This window comes from Amblyomma maculatum, chromosome 2, assembly GCF_055883805.1.
Source record: "Amblyomma maculatum isolate TAMU_Amacu chromosome 2, ASM5588380v1, whole genome shotgun sequence".
NCBI classification, from domain to species: Eukaryota; Metazoa; Arthropoda; class Arachnida; order Ixodida; family Ixodidae; genus Amblyomma; species Amblyomma maculatum.
Genome location: NC_139345.1, coordinates 103,443,771 through 103,460,272, shown reverse-complemented (window position 1 = coordinate 103,460,272; position 16,502 = coordinate 103,443,771). Strand labels below are relative to the sequence as shown.

The 16,502-nt window shown below is 45.5% G+C and overlaps 1 protein-coding gene across 1 annotated transcript in view; it reads left to right on the top strand.

The window, feature by feature from the left end:
• The window catches only part of LOC146199441 (sodium/potassium/calcium exchanger 5-like), a 56,054-nt gene that overhangs the window by 2,357 nt on the left and 37,195 nt on the right, over nucleotides 1–16,502 (top strand). Inside the window, exon 2 of the mRNA XM_084592128.1 lies at nucleotides 14,475–14,667. Coding sequence (XP_084448254.1) covers nucleotides 14,475–14,667 — 193 coding nt within the window. The remainder of the gene's footprint in view (nucleotides 1–14,474; nucleotides 14,668–16,502) is intronic.

The following is a 16,502-nucleotide window of genomic DNA, read 5'->3' as shown; positions in this document are numbered from 1 at the left end:
AAAGTAACTCTGCTAATGTCTTGAATAACATATGACCTAAATTCGAAATACTCTTCACAAATAGAATTTAAAACTGATATGACGTCAGTGAAACTGCATTGTGTTTATGTACTCAGTGGAGAAGCATAATGCGCGCCGACTCAGTGCCTAGAATATATGACGCCTATTTGAAGGTAGCAACTATAACGAAGGGTGCGTTTGTATACGTTTCTTGTTTAGTACCGCGTCTGGCTATAGGGTGGCACAAGGTGTAACCCGGCCTACCGAATGCAATTGCGCACCCGCCCGTAACGACCGTTGAGCGTATTACTCTTGTTCTGTTGAAAATGACAAATTCATCTATTATAGAGCTCACTAACCCCTGTGCAATGCCGACAGCCGAATGCAAAAGCTAAGTGTAAGGTTTTGAAAAATTGAGAAATGCATCATAAGCCAGTTCGCATTGATTACACGACCCTCATTGCGCTGCCGTACCAATAGGCGGCTTTAGATGATAGTGCGTTAGATGTTCCTCACTGAGTTGGTTTTAAACGTGCACCTCAGCTTATCGCTGAAGGGGCCTTGTATCAGCACTTGCAGGAAACAATATGCCATAGAGAGAGCTCCTTGTTACTTTGTTGGCTGGAAACGCCCTCTGGTTAGGTTTTATTAGTCGCGCTAGAACGCTGCAGAGATAAACACAAACATGGAGTTCTTCCCAGTCGCCGACTGTGCTTGTCGGCGGCTCTTCGTTTTCGTTTTTCTGCTTATATTAAAACACTCGACTCAGATACGCCACGAAAACAGCACGCCGTCTCCAGTTCGCGCTTGTCACATGTCTACAAAAGGCAAAGCAGCGGTGATCTCTAGACCTGAAGAACGTGCTCTTAAGACTTGGGAACGACGCAAACACTCTATTTACCGGCACAAGAGCATGATATCGTCTGAAGAGACGCTGTTATCTGCAGAGCGCACTGTCGGCTATCTCCGGCTGCCCGACTTAGGCCACTATCACCCAATCGCCATTTACAAGGAAACGGTTGCGAACAAACGCCCTTGAAGAGGACGCAACAACTGAAAATATGACGAGCACTTGCATTCAAGTCGCGGATGGCTCCCAGGTCTATTCTCAGGTCTATCTCCAAGCTAAGCGGCTTTTTTCGTGATGCAAAACCTAGCTCACAGGATACGTAGGCTAAAAGGTTAGCTCATTTGCGTTAAAGTGGGCTTCAGGGCTCTGCAAGGCGATGACAACCGTGTATAGAAAACTAAATAAGGCAAGGAGTTGAGGGGGGCAGTTGGTATGGCATGCGTCTAAAGCATACAGCCGAAGATGCTTTCTTATAGGCTGTTTAGCACCCCTCTTTATAGAATATGGCAGTGCAAAGCTTTGGAGAATATAGGATGAAGCACGCAGTAAGACGCAGAAGCTAACGTGTTGCAATATCTTTTAACAGTGGTGTATATGCTAAATGTTAACGAAAACGACATCAAGACAACTGCATCGACGCCAAAGAGAACGATACTGCGAGGGTGGGCTTTGAACATCAGTACGGTCCAGCCTCATGCTGTCCTCCTTTATGTGCTACATGCCCCATTTCGTTGGCCAGTTGGTAAAATGTGAGTGATTATTGCTAAAATACGATATTCCTTAGAAATTTACTTTTTCCGTTCAAGGTATTAGTACAGTGCTTTGCCGCCTTTGTATTGCTTGTAAAAGGCTTCAGGCGACCGAAAATGCACTAAGACTGTCATTGCTGCAACTGGTTGCTCAGATTCTTTTTCTAGGATGCTACTTTAGAATTAGGCGCTTACGTGTAGAGTTGCCCTTAAAATTCTAAAAATCTGGAGTCTGTTGCAGACTGAACGAGAGAAACCCAAAATGGCATTTTAATTGACGCTTCCACGACCTTTTCATATTTTCGATTCGTTGGCTACAGCCTCTCACGTCTGGCGGCCCCGGCTTCATGCGTGCGCACTTCCTTATTCTGACGTCATTGTGTCGTCTTTACTGGAAATTCTCGATGACGATTTCGCTTTGCTTTGAAACAATTGCGTTCTGAAAGTGAATAATGAAGATTTTTCACCGCAGGTCCATGCTGCGATCAACTGTTCCTGTTGTTCCAGACAGTTGTCGAAGGCTAATAAGCTATAGCGAAGTGTGAGTGCGCACGTCCCCTTCGAAACCACTGATGATCGGTTGTCTTGAGAAGAAATTACTGACGCAGCTTATCTGAAAAGTTCTGTCCTCAATTTACACCATTTAAAACGAAGCTCTTAAAACATTTTCAGGTGTATTTTTACAGATTGTGAAGACTATCCCATAGCGTAGAGCCTGAGTGAAGACCCCTTCGACTAGATTTAAAATGCCACCAAGGTGTCACGTTAGAAGACGTGTCATCATACTTTGCAGCACTGCAAAGATTGACTCATTCTAAAGGTAGTATCAGTTGACATTCATTACGATGGTAGCAACAATCGAGGTATGAAGTTCGGAACAATCGCTAGGGTGTATTTAAACTCTTTCTGGAGCGAAGAGACAGTAGGTGTTTCAGTGAGAGCATTGTTCTCGTAATCTGGGTATGCATATACTTGTACAGCCAGTGTCCCGAACAGAAAGAAACTGGTTGCAGTACCGATAAGATGCGCTCACCAGCAATAAAAGACTGTGGGGAGTATTTTGTGTACGCTCTGAGCATTTAACACACTATGCCTAAGCGCCGGCTTCTTAGCTCAGTAGTATTCCTTCACTTGTGTTGTGCAGAGAAATTATCCTTATTCTGGCAATGAACCTCCATCCAAAACTTGGGCAACGTCTTCTAGCGACAAAATTCTACAGGACCGACTGAAAGTTATCTCTTAAAACTATACCCGATATTTTCTTTTTCGCATAAAATGACTTTGATTGGGTTGAATAGTTACCCTTCACCGGCTCTCCGCATTTTCCCTTCCTGAATCAGTCACCTCACATGCACTGGATCCACACTTGCGCATTTTAATGGCAGCGTATCGAAATGCAGCCTTCAGGTGTACCACTTTTATTTGAGAAGAAACTGCAGGGTATTGTAAAATACTGTTATGTATATGTTGATGGATATTGATTAAGCTTTTGATGCACCTCAAATATTTGTTTTATAGTTTTTTCTGCGCTGGCGCCGGCCACTTAAACTACCACAGAAATCATATATGGGCAGAATTTTCCAAAATAATTTTTCAGCCAACTATGAGATAATATGAGATACTTTTACGAACAGACTGGCATAAACAGACTAAGCTTCTGACGATGCGTAAAACAAATTTGGTTCTGGAGTTGGCCTTGCGCTCACCACGAGTAATTACAATTTCCATCGAAAACCACTGGGCCCCATAAAAAAAATATAGCAAAACATACAAGCCGGCCGGGGGCGGATGTGCGGATGCATCAGTTATTATGTAGTGCAGTTTTAAAATATGCAGAAAAATGGCATTGAAAGCTTTTCCCAAAATGTGTCAGAATTTTTTTTTTTTTTTTAGTATGGATGTGATAGCACTCTGTTCTTTGTAAACCTTCTTTCGTGAATAGCTAGCCGCTAGGCTCGTCAAACATCGGCAAAAGCCAGAACAACTTTTAGTGACAACGTGACCTGTCTACTGGCTAACCATTGCACCGCCCAAAGCTGCGTGCGATTACATCCGTATGACTTCCTCATTCACGACACTGCATATTGTACTCCAATCACTAAAGATTAAGGTTTTGTTTTCAAGCTATGCACAAGAGAAGATGGTCTCGAGCGAATAGAATGTGTAAAAAGATAACTATTTTTTATGTATATTTAGTGAACAAATCTGCTAAACATTGCGCAATAAAACAGCCATCAGAATACAAACCTCCTCCTCCCTGCGCCCTCCCATTCTCCGCCCCGCCACTCTATCTTGCGGCGGATGCATTAGAACCTAGCACAACTTCTTCATGTGCGCGATCTTCTAGCAGTGTATCTCCTAGCAGTGAGCATAAATCGTTTACTCATGCTGACGAGGACAACCAGCAATTATCAGAATGCTGTTGAATCAATAAATGAAACACAGAAAGGAGTATACCGTATTGCACCTTGGGTCATAAGTAGACAATAAAGCACGGTAGTGCCAAGGAAGCACTTTATCTCAATAGTACTACCACAACAGCAGCATTTAAAATAAAGAAAAAAATCCGCGTTTTAATTAACCAAGTTATAGAAAATTCTAGAGGGCACTTTAGACCACTAAAGTGCGATGAAGCAAAATCAATTATAGCGCGGTGGATCGCTGCCCTCCACTACGGCACTTCTATCTCCCTCTCTTTTTTCACTCTCACATTCCTTCCTTCCTTTACGGCGTGGTACATGTGTCTGCGGAGAATTGTGACAGATACTGCATGAATGAATCGCCTGGGGGCGTCGCGACCTGTCGCGATGGTACATGGCATGCCCCTTGTCGAACACAACTGCATTCCATTAAACGCAATCAAAGTTCACCGGCGTTGTATAATTCCTTTACAGGAAATTAAAGGCGCAGTATCTGTCACTTGCGGAATCCCGCTATCCTCACGGTAGACAAGGAGAATTAGTATGAACGTTTCACGGGCCAGGAACACATGGCTCCATAGCAAAAATATTTTTGTATCTTCTGTAAACTGCCGTCTATGTGATGTGCCTGAAACAATTGAGCACTGTTTCATGAATTGCGAAGACGCAATTCTTTTTTGGGATGTGCTGCAAAGAACTCTAAAGAAAGACTTTGTTCTAAATTCGTACAGTGTGCGGTATCTTGCTGTTACACAATCTGACTACGAACCATATGACATGTTTTTCCTTATTGGACTTCATAGCTTGTGGAAGACACGCATGTCGGATCGCAACGCTGAACCTGTTGTTCCACCTAGACTCCATTTTAGCAGAATGATGCTGCAACTGAAGGACACTTATGATGAAAATGACTTTCAACCTGATTGGTTTCCGCTGGTGACACGGTGCTTATTTTTGCCTGCCTTTTAAAAAGTTGTGTCTTGTGTTGTGCATCTCAGCAATGAATAAGGAAATTGTAAATAGTCTGTGTACATAACCCTTTCTGTACAATAAATACCATATCAGAAAAAAAAAAAAAACGTCAGGGGCGTGGCCCAGTTTGTAAAGCGCTCAGGTGGGGATCCAAGGGCTGGAGGTTCGATTCCCGGTGGGGACAATTAAGGTTTATTTATTTTGAACTATCTCCTTCGAAAATGTGACACACGCGGCCAACAGCGCCTGCTGACAACGATGAGGCGTTAACGGTTTCCGCCTCAAAATAGCCAGTCATGTTTTTCCTAAAGAAAACCTATAGTTTGAAATATAGAGCAATTCGCACTGCAAGCTGTACTGTGACTTTGGACGAGACGTGCATTGCAGGCATGCATTAGTTCACGCAACTACAAAACCGTGATGAGCGCGCTTTTCATAATTCCGTGGTAGGCACATTCTTGCTAATGCAATGATTAACGCTGATTTGAGCCTTTGTTAAAAGTCCGAGCAGCGTTTTTGTGCAGTCCGGAAATTGGCGCAGTTGCGATTACGAGTATATAGCAGAGCCGGTGACAGCGTCACCGCGGTAGAGACAGATTAAAGCGTTAGCGTTATGCGAGTTGAACGCGCGATTCTAACGTTGCATTAGAGCCTTGTGGTGATTTCTGCACGTTTCATAATTGCACAAAACAGTGAAGAAACAAAAAGTTCGAACTGCCTTTACGTAGGTGCGCTGTGTACGCTTATCGGTTAAAGTGGGGCAAAATGGCTACGAAACATGAGTACCGGCAGCGTCGGTGCACCTGATGATTGCGTGCATAGAGAAACAGATATGTGTACTCGCCCCATCCTTCCTATTCTATATTTAGACCTCTGTAACTTTGTCTCCCAATGTAGTTTCAGTCACTTATTATTAGCTATGTCAGCGGCTGTATGGGTAGCCTTGTTACAGTTTATTTGATAGATAAGGTTTCGAGATGAAGCAATTCCGGATGACTTACGTCACTTTTGTCTGTACGAATTCGTTCAGAAAATTTGAACGCAGTTTGGGTTTATTGAATGCTTCAGCATGCACCTGTGGGAAGCGTGGAAAAGATTGTGTAGAAAAATCAGAACGAGTTGCAATAGGGGCTATGCATACAGGCGTAAAGAATGAAATCGCTCATAGGAACAGGAAAGCATGTGTGTAAAGTTGTGGGTAACACAGATAACAAAGTAGGCATCATTTGTACATCGCCTGTACCTCTCTATGCAGAAGAAACTTCGAAACTAACTTATAGGCTGCATTTGAACTTACAGACCACACAGGGGAGCATGAAAAGAAAATACGCGTAATGTTAACAGACAGGAGGATAAACAAAGGTCAGGGAGGGGAGGGCGCAGACATGCGTTATTGATCACCATCGTAACCAATTTGGCTACGCCCATTTAAGAGCAAAGGTCTCTTATAGCACTTGAATTAACACTCTCCTGTGAAGACTGAAGCCACCTTAACAAAGAGAACTTCCTAATTTCTCTCTATCTCCCCACCTCCCACCTAACTTCCATCCCCCCTGCTGCGATTGTCGTCCACTGGAACCTAGTTTACTACATTTGATAACTATGGGGTATCTTTTCTTCGCGTTGCATTCCTTGGCCAAGCGACTTCTTCTTGATTGCCTATAGATAATCATTAACATGCGCTTACTCCATGACTCAACATGCTTCTTTCCTTTTTTTAACGATACACCAGCCATCTCGCTTTACATATCAGCCCAATTAAGAGGTTATTAATTTCAGTAATATCAAGCCTGTGTCTTTTTTTGGTGTCTTACTGCCTCGTCACCACCAGGTGACATCTGCTGGAGGTACTGCACTTGATTCTTCAAGCGAAGACCTCAGCCTTGTTCCTATCGCCCTGGCGGACCAGCCTACAGGTAAATGAGCCAGCCCCCGATTCCAAGGGCTACAACTCGAAAATGGTCTGCTGCCTGATACCGTTCGAATAGCGCAGTGCGCTGGCTTTAAAGATATATTTTTCGTTACAGTTACAAAAGAAACTGCGTCTTATGTGCGGAATTTCAAAATTTTCACCAATCATGGAGCATGGCATGGGAAACGTGCGCTCACACAGCGTAATATGGTGTTAGTTACACATGGGTGTTAATAAGACTTTGTTTTGCGAAAGGGGGGGGGGGGGTGAGGGTAATACACTCACGCCTCTCTAAGTTGTTTTACTGGCACCACAACGAACAAAAAGCTCCTTGGAGACCCCTTCAAGGTAGTCCAAATCTGCCAAGCATATTGTACTTTAGTACAACTGGATCAGAAATTCAAAAAGGCATTTTTCATACGAGCTGTATTGTATGAATTGAAGTCTTATCCGCAAAATAGCAGCCTGTGGTTCGCTTTCCAAATCCGTTTTGGACGAAACATGTTTGTAGAACGTTATTTTGACCACTGAGAAGAATAGTACGCTGCATAGTTCAGATTACACCAATGTTTTGGACGGAGAAACTAAATATAAACTACTGGGCACAGGAACTGGTAGCAAATTGGAGCTCGAAACTTGTCTAAATTTGACTTGCTGGTAACTTCTACCGCCTCCACAGTGACTGTGTGAAGTGCCATGTGCTTTTCAGAAATGAAGTGAAGAATGGTCGACGTTCCAATAAAAAACAGAGCGGTATAAATTTGTCGTCTGAGAAAGCTTTTATTTACTTCACGGAATGACAGGAAATCCCGCCCGAACCAAGCCGAGTATATGACTTAAACTTTCTTTGGCGCAAAAATCAAGGTTCAGCTGTGTTGGAGACCCCTATCTGCCTCCACCTTTCCTCCTCCGGATCATTTGGCAACAAGGTCACAACCGGCCCTCACTCTTGGTCACCCTTGATAACGCTCTCAGTACTAAGCAGGTTGATGTGGAATTTTTCGGCGTAAGCTGGATACATAGGAAAGCTGTTTATCGTGTTCGTACCATCTTTGTTGTAAAGGATAAGATTTCATTCACGCGTGGCCAGCATTCCTTTGCGGTCCGCTTAGATAGTGAACTTTGCTCATCGATGGACAGTTAGGAAGTTACACCAAACATGGTGACTATATATGCACAGGGCCTGTATTACGAATATTTGCAGCATTTTAAGAAAGGTCAATTTCGCCATCGCCTGACTGGCGGACACGACGGAAGCGAATGTCAGCTCGTTTGGGACTGCGAGACGCCGCATACTTTTACGAAGTTTCCATCAACCAGGTGAGGGCGAAAACGACACTTTCAAAGTGACGGAAACCTGGAATACATGCTCAGAGGCTTTTTGCAGGCTCGATAAGGTCACTTATACGCTACGCGTAGCTCGTAATATTAGCCAACAATAACCAACACACTTTGCCATTTCCTGTAGTCAGCTGCTGTCATTGCAAAAAAATTTACCCATTCAGTGTTCGAGGTTTTTGCGTCTAGCGTGCGTCTTTAGCTTCTCCTTTGCTGTACCTACCAAGCAATTCAGATCACAACATTCATTTGCGGCTGATCGGGGAGATCTTCATCACAGTTGCGAAACTCTGCATCAAAAGAGACTATAGTCGTATAAACCACTCTGAGGAGGTTTAAAAATGGTGGCTGGATCTGGGAACAATAAATAAAAGCTGTCCGTATAGCAGATTGGTCGCCATTATCTTTTGTAGAGCGTTTTTATCGCCTGTTTTAACTCTTATGTATACATCGAACCTTAATATGTAGAAAAGTTTGGGGCTGCATCTATTTCAGTGGATTTGTTGCCAAGGGATGGCCCTTTTATCAAAGTTGTCACCTTGGGTACAGCTTACTTTAGTGCCACAGGCATCGTGACAATAAGTAAACTACGCGAATTTCGGCCCAGTCGGACCATTCTTTGTGCGCACATGGGCTCAATGGGAAATTTCCAACTGGTGAAGTGAAATAGCTGTGCTTGCAAGTTGCATGATTTGAGCATATTTTTCTGTATTCTTCCGGGACCTTTTGTCTTTCTCCAGGGCTGATGCGTGCGGAAAAGTTGATTAAAGCGAAGGGGATGCGTGCAGGAGAAGGTGGAAGATGGAGCGCGCAATAGCGCTGGCATGCTCATAGTGTAGAAGATGCTAAATGTGCACTTTGTTAAGTGCGTCTTCGTCCACCATCTTGCGGAGGCTATACCCGAATTGGCACACTCGACGCCTTCGCCCGCAGGGCTCGCGAAGGTGGCAGCCCAGAGTATGTGGTCCACGAACGCAAACAATGATCTGTCATTTTCCCCTCATTCTGGTCCGGCGACCTGGCCCGGAACTCGCAGGTCGGATGTGGAATGTCACGCGAGGCGCAGAATGGGGCTGAAGCAGATGCGAAATTTTCGCTTTCTGGATACACCTTAAGCAGGATCCACGCCACCCCGACAGGGCTGCCTACAGTTTATGCTTTCCATCGCTGTAGGGCCTACGTCACCTAAATCCTCCTGCACTAGTGCAGAAAAACAGCATTTGAGGTATTGGAGCTTTGCTACAGTGGTGTAGCTGGTGTAGGTTAGAACAATGGCCATAGCATGAGACCGACCACACCACCATTAGACATGCCAAGAGCTGTGGTCCTTAATAGTTGGACCATGAGCGGCTACCAGCTTCAACCTGTCGTGGCCTGAGGACTGCAAGCAGTGTATTATGGATCCATTCCGTCTGATTCCTTCGTCTACATCAAGAAAACGTCTTCCTTACCAGAAAGTGACATTTCTCTGCCAGAAAAAAGGATCTAATATCAGACAGTACGAACTCGTACTAGCGACAGGTCAACCGCCTGAATCAGTTGACGTAAGTTCGCTTATCGAAACTTTGGTCAGCGATCTGATACTTTTATCGGGATCTGTGCGTTCATTCACGTTTACCCTATTATGCCTTTTAATTTAGTATAAAGAAGCACAATGAAGGATCATCGGGCTCATGAGCAGTCTTAGAATTCCTGTACTTCTACATGATATTTGTCATCCATTGGAGTGAATATATTTGCCGGAAATCCCAGAGAATTAGAAAAATTGTAAATTGCGGTGCCTAACGTGAATTCGTGAGTTCATTCAGCCCCCTGGTGGCCACATTTCGGTTGAAGCAGAAAGGATATAGAGGCGGGAACACACGTTAAAAAGCAGCAGATGTTCGAAGTTGATTCGTAGCTTTTAACCACGCCGAGCTTTATTGGCCGGTGATTTCTTTCGTACCTAAAGTTAGCTTGTGGGAATTTATTATATTTATTATTAGGGGAATGGCATATATCCTTCGGTATATGTGCCAAGTTATTCTCTATAAACCGAATGCGGGCTCCACATAACGGTTCTAGCGAAGAATGTTACACGAATGCTATGCTTCACATTCTCAGAACCATTTTCCTGCCTCTTTTACTAGAACACATTACTACAACAGCATTCTTCAATAATTAATGAGATGTCGTTGAACGGCTCCAACCGACGCTTGTGCCCTCTGGTAGGCTACAAGGCAAATACGTACCCACCTGTACTCTCCGCTGAAATCCACCTTCCAGATTCGTAACCTTTCACTCACCTGCACTTTTTACATAGCTGCAGAAGCGCAGCCCCACAACATGCAGCTACCGTAACTGTAATTTGAGCGCACGCCAAATTAAGACGAATGATCACCCGTCAGTTTTTCAGCACTTGAAATTACCGTTAACTGTACAGTATTTCAATGGATTCACAGCTGATCTCGGAACCTGCAGGGCTTATAGGCGCAATAGGTTTCCATAAATTTCAATTATAATTGCAAGGTTTTCTACACTTTGTGCCAGAATATCAGAGCGATTAGTGTCATGTGTGCAATCTATTGATGATGATACGTTGATTACGCTCCACAGCGTTGCGCTGTGTACGAGGTAAAGGAGAAGAAGATCGAAGCGTGAGGACTCCGCCTGTAACTAGCCTGAGGCTCGTTGGGCATTGCGGCACGAAGAATACGATTTTTCTGTGTCTTAATGAGCGGTCATCGCCACCCTGACGCTGACTGTTTGTCTCATTTTAATTTTCCTAACATGACAGTCGGTGAAGGCGATCTAGACGTCTGCCTGACACCTTGGACTTAGACACTGCTAGGACATGCAAGTTTCAGTAAGACCGATAGCACAATCCTGCTTTTACTCCGTTGTTTAATAAGGCCCACATGTGGTTTAACTACGGTTAAGCCTGGTGGTGCAGCGAAATGTACGGGCCCCAGGATACACTAAGGTTCAGCTTATAGTGGAGTACGCAGGTTAGGCAACGGTTTAAACTTTATTTATTCCAATGAAAACGCTCCGATGATCAGTAAAGTAGTGATATTTGGTCTCCACCCGTTCAATTACATGGTTTGAATCTGCAGTGTTTCGCTGTAGTACGAAGTCCAGGCTACTTCCACACTGCGTTGTAGTGACTGGTTGTTGCTTGCTCAATTCCAGTTGAAACGACTGTTCAGCACCCTCGGTGAATGCCGTATCACGCTCGTTGTCTTTATTAAAGCAAGATGTTGCCGAACTTGACATGTCTTCCGGTAGTGAACAAGTCCGTTTTTCCGCGTCTTGCCGTCGCCGTTTTCCCAATCGCCCGGCACGCTGTTCTTCTGTCTCCTCAGACCGCCGTTTTCGTACGACTTAATTTAGGCGGTGTAACTTAGCTGCTCTGCCATCCTCCTGCTCTATTTTCCTACTTCCAGCGCCTCTGTTGTCTACCCGTATGTTATATACCTCCTCGCATTACGTGATTATCGAACGGCGCGACGCGCCGCGCAGCATTCGGCCGCCGTGCCACTCCGACGGCACGAACTATAGTGGCACGAATTCCTGGCCCAGCTCTCAGTTTATACCACGTGACAGTTGCTAGGCAACGGCATGACGCGCCGCGGTGACGTCACACCAGCTGCGCTTCGGCTGAGCTTATGGCATACGGCACGCGGTGCCACGGCGCCACGCCGACGGCTTGAAAACCTAGCGTACTGTAGCTTTCCATACAGAAAACAACACAACTATTGAACTTATGGTGCCCATTTGCTGCTTTTCCTAGCTTCTCTCCGCGGCGTCGTATAAATGACACGCATGACGACATCATATCAGGGAATTTATGTTTTGTCCGAACTCTCTGGAGAGTCCGAAAACATTTTTATTAGGCCAGAATGTACACGACAACAAACCGCTTCGTCGCAAGATGTGCCCCCTTGGCAAGGCGTAAAGCGATGCAACAAGCCACCGGCTGAACTTCTTCAACCGGTCGAGCCTCCAGCATCAGCATCAATTCGGAAAATCAGAATTGACTTGATTGGTTCTTTCCTGAAGTTGTCTGACGGCCACCGTGGGTTACCGTGACTGTGGACTACTTGCTACTTGACCTGATGTGGAAATGGCTGCGCCAATTTCTGCCAATGCCGCGGAAGTGTTTAATATTTTGCTTCACCATGCGTTCTTCCCGCGGCAAGCTCAGAATGACCACCAGTGACTTCTGTGGATAGTTCGTTACAAACGTTGGGGAAGAATTTTATTGTGAAAGCAATACTGCTTGCACTTCGAGCCTTTGGCGTATCGTGGCGCCTCTATACATGACCTTTCACGTGACCGTCTGACGTCACGCCAGACCGAAAGACGGAGCCCCAGCTCGCGCCATCGGATGGTGGCGGCGAGTCCTTGCAGGAGCCGCAGCGGTGACGTCACGCCATTTTCACGTGACCGTGTGACGTCACGCCAGACTGAGAGACGGGGTCCCAGCGCGCGCCATCGGATGGTGGCGGCGAGTCCATACACGGCGCTGTGTCGCAGCCGAGAGAGGGCGCTCGCTGTTTGTGACTTCACGCTAGGGGGATAAATGGGGCTGTGGCTCGGCTCATCGCAGTAGTCGGGGCGCAGCCTTACGGTATGTCGGATGATGCGTATAAGGCGAGGCTGGAACGACTGCTGCAGCCAAGCGGCGGCGCCATGCTGAAGAAACAGAAGAAGAACCGCCTGGCTACGCTTGGCTCAACTAGGCGTAGCTTGAATGTTTAGCTGAATTGGTTGGTCTATGTATAAGCAGGACCAATTGCATTCGCAATTCCCCGGGCTTAACCAACTTGAGCCACAGCAAACTTTTTTCTCCGGCTTTGTGGCACAGAATACCGTAATTCTAGTCCGTAGTGTCTACAGACCCGTGACCTTAAATTTGCCTCAATTAGACTCTCATCAGCATAATGTAGATGTATGAGCTTCCGATCATAACTGGGATGCCATCCTACTGTTTACGGCGTACGCTTATAACAAAGCTAAATATGAAGTAACTGGATATTCCCCTTTCTTCCTTACGTTCTCTTACCGCAAATATTTCTGAGTACACTTTTTCTATTCATGTACAACGACCCTTCCGTTATCGCATTGTGTCTGCCTCGCTGTTCAAGCCCGTCTTTCACTCGTCTGCGAAACACTACATCTCAAGACTCTGCCAAGGTGCTATTGACACAGCGCTTATTGCAGCTGCTTAGAGACCGGGAGCTCTTTTATGGCTTTGGACTCCATAAACTGAGGCTTTAATCAGAGGTTTTTGTCGCAATACACAGAGCGTGTTTCGTGTTTCGTCATTAGTTGACTTCTCTAAGTCACCTATGTCATTTTAAAGGTGACCTCAATGAATCGCTGCTCCATGCAGACACAACTCGCTCACGTGGCCTGGCTGAAACGCTGCTATCCCAAGCATTCTTGACTAGCTTGATGACGAACCTCGCCTGTCTGGGATCAAGTGTAGGTAGATGAGAATAGGGTGGAATCAAGGACACTCAGCCTGCTATTAGTCTGACACTCGTGGCTCCTTCTGTTCAAACATTTCAAGTTCATTCTGCAACCAACCCCTCCTCGTATCTAGACATCTTTCCCTCTGTCTTCTTACTCTGCACTTTAGAGAGACATTGATCCTAGCCTCTCAAAACCAGCGAGCTTTCAGATGCTTCCAGTCAGCGTCATGCGATCAGCACTCAAGAAAGCTCTCTTGATTTAAACTGAATATTCACTCAAGCGGCAGGCTTGCTACTATACGCTTTCAACGTGTTCGAGATGACTAAGTCGGCATGACACAGCAGAGTTCCTAAGATGGTTCTTGTCCTACAAAGCCTATCGGGACACGAACTTCTTACACGTGCTACCCGATAGCACCTGTCGCGCAAAAGGAACCGACTTAAAAGGGAGTTCCAACACTGGAAAACTACGAAGTGAGAAAATAAACCTCATGCAGAGAGAGAAGAGGAGGAAGGGCCATTCGAAAAGTGCTGTGGTTATCGGAAGTGCAGCGGCGGGATAACAGAGGCTGTAGATAAGGTGCGAACCGACGCTCGGAGGAGCGTCGGTCTAAGCGGCGTTCTTTCCCTACACACGCACAACCTTCGGTCACACACACAACGGCCGCTTTCCCGACCGGTCAGCCGGCGGCCTCCCGTCTCCAGCAGCATCCAGTGCGCCCCCCGGTGTGGAGACAGCAGACTCGGTTGATCGCGCAGCGTGGGTAGTGCCAGGCGCACCCGTTTGTTCCAAATCTGGATACCCCAGCCATCCCTGAGCATGTCCTGACGACGGCCCCCAGTGGTCGGTCTCCGACCCTGGGTGACGGCTGGCGAAGGCAACGGCGCCTGAACCTGCCATACACACTGGTGCACCTCCTGCTGTTGCTGCTGCTCCTGTGCGAAGTGGCGCCGGTGGCCAGATGCGGTGAGTCATCCTCTCGTCGACAGCGAAGAGTTAGCGCTTCGGAAACGGGGTCCCTAGTAAAGTCTGTTGATGTTGGCGTTGTCCACATTATCTCTAGCGCGAACTGTGCAGCAGCTTTTAGAAAACAAGTCGAGGTCTCTGGAGAACAATGGCATGCTATTGTTTCATTCAGGCTGAAAACCTCAACAGGTTTAACAATTTTTGGTGTGTGCCGGAACGGGTTTCTTGAATATGTTCCGGTTGCTTAGGGCTTGGCAGTTGCAGCGTTTCGAATGAGAGACAAGAAACCAGTGATGAGATGGAAAACAGCATTTGAGTGTTCAGACACATTTTTATTGCTTGAATACAAGCTGAAGATATTAATCACGGCGCCGGAGAACGTGAGAGAGAAAGGGATTCTCTCCTCTTCTCGATTTACACCTCAGCCCTTACACTGTATTCTACAGGCAGCAAATGTTATCTTTTTTTTTCTGTATATCATCATGGCATCTATTCAAGGCACTATTACACAATTATATTAAAAGCTAATACAAGGCTGTATACAATGGCAAGAGTGGCTGTAATTGCTTTTTAGTTGCAACAGAATATGCGGATATCCAAGGGGAATGTAAAAAAATACTGACTTCTCCATAACGCAATAGAAATAACTAATACTGACTCTCCTGATAAGGTAGATGCGGCAGACAGGGTTCTGTTTACAGAAACCGATAATCTCGTACCTTGTCCAATATTTAGTGTTAAGAGTCTACGTTCCCACAAAAACCTTTATTTCAGCTCTTGACGAGAAAATGACCAGACTAGTTTACGTCGTCATGACTTCTAAACCGAAACAATGTAAACCATAGATACAAAAAAAAAAAGGAAAAGAAGGAATGCAGAATGTGAGCTCGTTCATAGAAATATTTTCACGAGCAGCATTTTTGCTGATTCTCAGCTGGGCTAGCAATTTACAGTCATCGGGACAAGCACCCTGCGCTTGCAACGAAAAACTATACCTATTTACCAGGAATCAATTACTTAGAATATGCGCAAAGATGAAAGAACAAGGACAACAGTGACGAGTGAAAGAGGCCATATTCGTGGATGTCGATGATCTGAAATAAATACGAGTAAATTGTGACGAACCTGCGTGCATCAGTTAGTCCTCGCCACTGACGCTATGTAGTCCGGAAAAAGTCAGTGGGGCTCTTTAGTGGTTTCTGTTTACAGCTTGGCCTAAACGACTGCTCACCGAGGGACTAACTGCACTGTTGACCTGGAAAGGGCGAACAACTGTAACGCGTCTCCTTTTTTTTATTCTAGAAGAAATAAAGTCGACCGATACATAAACCTATTCTTGAATTATTCCTACTCGTCGTGCTCAAGAAAACGACAGCTGTATACATTGTGATGAGGGGCACATTGTGCATTTCGAAGGAATACAACACAAGGAAAAACGCTAGCGTATTTAGATTTCACCGCACTTTAGAGAAAAGCAGAAAGCTTTAATTAATGTGGGTCATTAGCTGCTACATGTCCGTGTATCAGGAATAAAACTTTACGCCTTTAGAAATTGGTGGTTTAAAACCCATCTTGAATGCTTCATACAGCGTGGGAGGTTAAAAAGCGATACAAAGTATTACAAATCTCCCATTCGGAGCGAGAATGCGGACTGAGCACTGCTGATAGGACTTCGAGTGCGCTGCTCCTGCACTGGCCGACCTATCTGTCAGACATGCGAACGAACGAGAGGGGCGTGTATGTGGTAGTTGTTATTGCCCGCCAAGCTGAATATCTACAGACGCTGACTGTGCGAGCGGCACATGCACTTGAAAACGGTGCAGGAGATATTAGTC